General features: G+C 37.7%; 2 protein-coding genes across 2 annotated transcripts; one reads left to right on the forward strand and one right to left on the reverse strand.

Moving 5' to 3' along the window:
* The first annotated feature begins 959 nt into the window (after nucleotides 1-959).
* Nucleotides 960-2482, forward strand: LOC105286854. Its single transcript, XM_020034142.2, has 4 exons — nucleotides 960-972; nucleotides 1042-1203; nucleotides 1286-1475; nucleotides 1578-2482. The coding sequence occupies exons 1-4, from the start codon at nucleotides 960-962 to the stop codon at nucleotides 1969-1971; spliced, it is 759 nt and encodes a 252-aa protein (XP_019889701.2). The 3' UTR covers nucleotides 1972-2482.
* Nucleotides 2483-3184: 702 nt separating this feature from the next.
* LOC105286852 (putative nuclease HARBI1) lies at nucleotides 3185-5285 on the reverse strand. The gene is made up of 3 exons (XM_011352103.3): nucleotides 4196-5285; nucleotides 3324-4101; nucleotides 3185-3228 (listed from the first exon to the last, which is right to left on the reverse strand). The coding sequence occupies exons 1-2, from the start codon at nucleotides 4820-4822 to the stop codon at nucleotides 3409-3411; spliced, it is 1320 nt and encodes a 439-aa protein (XP_011350405.3). The 5' UTR covers nucleotides 4823-5285; the 3' UTR covers nucleotides 3185-3228; nucleotides 3324-3408.
* Between the last annotated feature and the right edge of the window lie 403 nt (nucleotides 5286-5688).

Genomic DNA, 5688 nt, shown 5'->3' on the forward strand with positions numbered 1-5688 from the left:
AAGAGCGTCGACTTACCTGTTGCCTGCGCTTCACCCTCGGCGTATCGTCGCGCCTCGTTCGCCGCGAGCGCGAGAGAGAGGCCGCGGCTCCCTATCTCCCGCATTCGGGCGGTGGCCTCCTCCATTGTGTTTACGAATCTTTGCAACATATTTTCCGCCTCGACGGCGACTTGGTGCGCCTCCGCTGACCGGCTTGCTGCGGTGCGCCGTCCGATGGCAACTACGTCGGCGTCGACGTTAGGGTGCCGTTACAAGGAGCGTAACTTGCGTAAGCGTAACCTGCGTAACCTAGTAATTTTATAGAAGTTACTATAAAACTTACGCCTAGTTAGTTTACGCTTTCTACGCCAGTTATCAATTACGCCGAATCCAATTTCTGGTGGAAAATACGCTAAATGCATGTGTGTGACAGTGTGTGTGTATCCTTTTTTGACTCGCGATCGCCGTGCCAAAATTTCTGAAAAAATGGATCAAATTCGGGTAATTTAAGAAATGCATCTAAATTCTATAAAGGACTATATTCGCAGCTCACTTTTATCAATGAATGCGCGTATTTATTTCTGATATTCTATAATATATGTAACGTGAACTATATACTAAATGCACGCATTGATCATAAAAGTGAGCTGAGAATATGGACCAAAATGTTTAAATAATGCATTTAATTACTTGGATATAAATCAGTACATCGGTTGCATAGTATGACAAAAGAATTTCAATGTATGTCCGATAACTATGGTATATTCATTTGCATGTTTGGACTATTTTCAACAGCTTACTGCAGCTTATACATTTTCACTTATGTATTTCCTTTTTAAAATACAGCATAAATGTGGATATTGTGGGTGGCTCTTTAGCTTCACCACAAATTTTATTGATCATAAGTGCTTCAAGCAGTACGTTGAAGGAGAAGAGAAGACCACATCAGCATCGATGAAAACCATATCGTAACAATAAGTATGATTACTATATGTAATTCTAATCTTCACGTTCATTTCGCGTGTTCTATAAAATAAATTACATAATATAATTATGTAACAGTCCAGAAGAACCCGGTTGTTGAGAAAGAAAGAAATGTGGATGAACTATTGATTGAAGCAGTTAGAAGCAAACCTGGCCTTTACGACTTTCGTGTACCTGCTTCAACGAGAACTATGTTGCGCAAAAATGCATTATGGGTGGAAGTGTCGAATATACTGCAAGGTATATCTTATTATTTATAAAAGACTTCTCTTATTTCATTATATATAGTTAATAAGCTTTATATAATAATGAAATTATCAAGGATCCCTTAGTCCAGAAGAAGCTAAAGCTAGATGGAAGTATCTCCGAGATAATTATATAAAAACTCGAAAGAAAGTTAAAGCATACATACCTAGTGGATCTGCAGCTCCTTGTACTGTTACCGAGAAGAAATCAAAATATCAATATTATGAGCTCATGAAATTCCTGGACAACTCATTGCAAACGCGACCGTAAGTTCTTATGTTTTAATATTCACATGTACAGTACTCCTGTTCAGACAGAAATTGAAAAGAGTTTGTTACATGTGTGAGTCATTTATTAATAAATTGCAGGACAGTGAGTTCGTTGACAGATTCCAGTGAAGTAGTCACTTTATTTAATATAGGAAACGAGCAAAGTGAAGATGATGCTGTAGCTGGGCCTTCGATAATGCAGATTTCAGCTATCAACAATTCTCGACAGACATCGGCATCCATTCCCTCACGGTCTCAAACACCCATAAATATTTTTCCGCAGACGTTCGATTCCATCAACGCACTTTCTGAAACTCCGACATCTACAAAAGATTTTTCATCAACTGAACGCGGAGTACTGAAACGATCAAAACGTTTGTTTATTTATATTTGCATTAGAGTTCCTTTTATTTACCGCGGGAATGACATTTTAATTTCTTTGCAGAATCGACACAAAATTATTCCGTTGACAATCATGAGTTACGTGGTGTGAAAAGTCAGTGTTTTTTTTATTAAAGTTATTTTCTTACCTATTAATACTGTAATGAAATATTTCTAGCGTCAATATGTACGTTAACGTATTTGTGTTGTGTTTCAGAGAAAAAAAGTGATGCCGATTTGCAATCAGTTTTAATAGAAGCTCTGAAAGAGCCAACGCAAACGACTGATCCACTGGATGGTTTTTTACTACGCTTAGGAGAAGGTATGCGAAGACTGACATACCAAGATAGAGCCCAATTAGATATACAATTTCTAACGTTGTTAGCTGAAAAGGAAAATGTTTATTTTCATCGAGATGTAGGCAGATCTCAATAACACGACACTCATACAATGTTTTTCATGCCTACGCATACTTTTGGATATATTTATCAAAACGTTTTTTTTCGTAAATCTTATAAAATGTAATTTAATCACTAAAGAGAACGAAAAACTGTGATAATACATTTAGCATTTTCTTTAATTTCTGCACAATAGTTGCTTTTCTCGTTTAAAAAATTATAAGACTGCATTATGTTATGTTATCGTGCGAAACTTTAGTTCTGTTTCAAATTTTGAAACACTTTTATGATATGTTTATTTTTAGTCTTAGGGAAAGTTTGCGGGACTTTATAAAAACATAAAGCTAGCATGATAACCTTAATATTTTAATCTGTTATGGAAAATTTGTTTTTTTTCAAGTGATTGTAATGCTATGTCATGCTAATTTAAAATGTGATATTTACTTGTAATCACGTTACTATAAATAAAAGTACAAATAATCGCATAAGTTAAGCGCTGAATAGTATTACAGGTTGTATGCGTTAAATATAACTGTTATATCTATTATTATATATTTGTTAGCTATTATTAAGTATATCTGGTCATTCAGAAAAGGTTCAACAATATATGATGTAGACTTTACAATGTTAATTGTTGAATAAATATAATATAATATGTTTTTAACTGAACTTTTCTTTATTAATACATAACAATAACTGGATATAAATACTTTTCTTTTTCTTAATCTTAAAAACACTAAATTTAATTTCTTATCTATAGCGCACCAAACACGCATGACAATGCTTACTTCTTACATATGCAAAGTACTAAAAAAACAATATAATGTAAATTTCTTCGAGTAATGAAGTCCTCGCAATTCTTAGAAAAATTTAAAAAATTTAATGTATAATACTGTATAGTAATATTTGATTATGTCGGAATTTTACTTTTGGTTTTCAACTAAACTGTGTAATCCTGTGACAACAGTAATCTGGAAACAGAAAATTAGCTTATTCTATCACTGTTCACTGTATCAATCACTGTTTTATAGTTTGCTTACATTAATAACGTTTAACATAAACTTACATATTTTACAGAACAATGACATCCGTCTCATGAGGCAGATTACTTGTATATATACCATTTATACGGAGATATGGAAAGTGTATAATTAAAAATCATTGTTAAGAACTTTCTGCCACTGCCAGGGTACTGCTCCGCCGTGTTCAAAATACGAGGCAAAATCGTCTCGGATTCTAGAAACAAGTCGAGAGTGAGCGTTACATCTGCCAGCATCGTTAATTTCTCTCAATGCACCGTGAATACAATCTGTATCATTCGTGGCAGTGCGAGGGTACTGCCTTTGGAAATTGTTTTCATGTTTCATAACAAAATTGTGTAAGCATGTAGTCGCTTGGACAATTTTTGTTGCAGTGGAGATAGATGAAATTATCGGCCGCCGATAGATCCGCCATCGTGATGTCAAAATTCCAAACGAACTTTCGACTACTCTTCTCCCTCGACTTAAACGGTAATTAAATATTTTTTTCTGGCGATTTAATCGACCACTTCGAGGATACGGTCGCATCATATACTCTTTCAGAGCGAATGCCTCATCTGCCAGTAACACGTATGGTAGAGAAGGTCCGTTTGGTTCTATTGCATTCGGTTGTGGTACATTCATCTCATTTCTTTCGAATCGTTGACCAAAGTTTGAGTTTGCAAAGATGCCTCCATCACTCTGTCTACGCTCGGCTCCAATATCCACTAGCGTGAAGCAGTAATTGGCATCTGAAACTGCTAACAAACTAATACTATGCGTCCCTTTATAGTTATAATATACCGACCCGCTATGAGGTGGTGCCTGAAAAGCAAACAGAATAGTTTGTCAGAGATTAATATCTTCAAGCACTTCTCAGTACAAATAAATGGCAAATAAATTCTGGAAAAAAACTCACCTGTAAAATAACGTGCTTGCCGTCTATCGCACCTATACAGTGTGGAAAATTCCATTGCCTTTCAAACTCATCCGCGATTTTTAACCAACTTTCTTCATTTATTGGTGGCATTACAGATTCGCGGAGAGAATTCCATAATATGTCGCATGTTTCATTAATAATCTTTGAAACAGTGCTTGTTCCGATTCTAAATGCGTAAGCTATTGAGGTCATACTGTCACCGGAAGCTAAGTAACGTAAGCACACTAATAACCGCGTGCGAGCCGGTATTGGGTCTCGAACAACAATTTGTTTATTCAGAAAAGGTCCAACAATACTCAATAACTGTTCGAACAATTCTGTAGACATTCTACAGTAATTGTAAAACATTTCCTTATCTTGTAGTTCCATTTCTACAACCAGATTATCACTGGCTCCTTGCAAATATCTTCGTAACTCCGTGAAAATTGGACGAACCCATGTTCTCTGATTTTCTTCTTTTCTCTTACGCTCCACTAAAAGTTTCCATAGCACAATGAGTTTCGCTATATTCCTTTTTTCAACTTTCCGGTGCTGTAATGTTGCTTTTGCCTTTCTCCACTTCTGCAATTTGTTGGCAAGAACCGCTAATACAAGATTAGAATCCATGTTTAAGAGATTCCAGGTTTTTTGTGCTAGACACGCGTCGTCAACCAGTCAACCACTCCGTATACTTTATTTAGGTTATTTCACACATACTCGTACATACATTACACATATATAGTACGCTTCAACACATTCTTATATCAAAGTATCTATTTCACATGACGCGTATTTAGCAATACGCTTAAATAACCAATCGATTTATTTCTATTGTATTGTACAACAGAAGTCCTGATCTGTTATTGGTCAGGCTTGTTACGCTTTATGCGCATTTAACGCAAAGTACGCGCCATGTAAAATGGAATTTTCAGAATAGTGTACATTCTAGTAATTTACTAGAATACGTAGTGTGCCTATTCTAGCTACTCACTAGGGTACGCAGGTTACGCTTACGCAAGTTACGCTCCATGTAACGGCACCCTTAATGTTGCGCCTCACAGCGGCGTCGCGAGGGCCGTTAATAGCAGACTCTGCCGCTGCTATGGCGCCGCGGGCCAACATGGGGATCAGCTCCCGCAGGCGCCGATTCATGGCCTGCATCCTCCTTTGACGGGCCCGGTTCTCTTGCTGCGCCCGCTGGTAAGGCGTTCTTGCTGCTGTAACGCACACATATGTTCCCATATACGCTATTTGAGAAGAGTCGCTTATACTTACGTCTGCGACGTCGTCCGCCATCTCCACCGTTGTGGCTCGCGTCTCGCATCCTCTGCTTTCCTCTGTCGCGCACTGGACACAAGTACCTCTGCTTCACGGTGATGCTGCTGTTGCTGCTGTCGCCGCTGATATCTGATTGTCCGTGAGAGAGGTGGTGAGGTATGCTAGTCGTGCGCGCATGCGCAGGTCTCTCCTGATTGGCCGTGAGAGAGGTGGTG

The sequence above is a fragment of the Ooceraea biroi genome, chromosome 3 (genome assembly GCF_003672135.1).
Source record: "Ooceraea biroi isolate clonal line C1 chromosome 3, Obir_v5.4, whole genome shotgun sequence".
Taxonomy (NCBI): domain Eukaryota; kingdom Metazoa; phylum Arthropoda; class Insecta; order Hymenoptera; family Formicidae; genus Ooceraea; species Ooceraea biroi.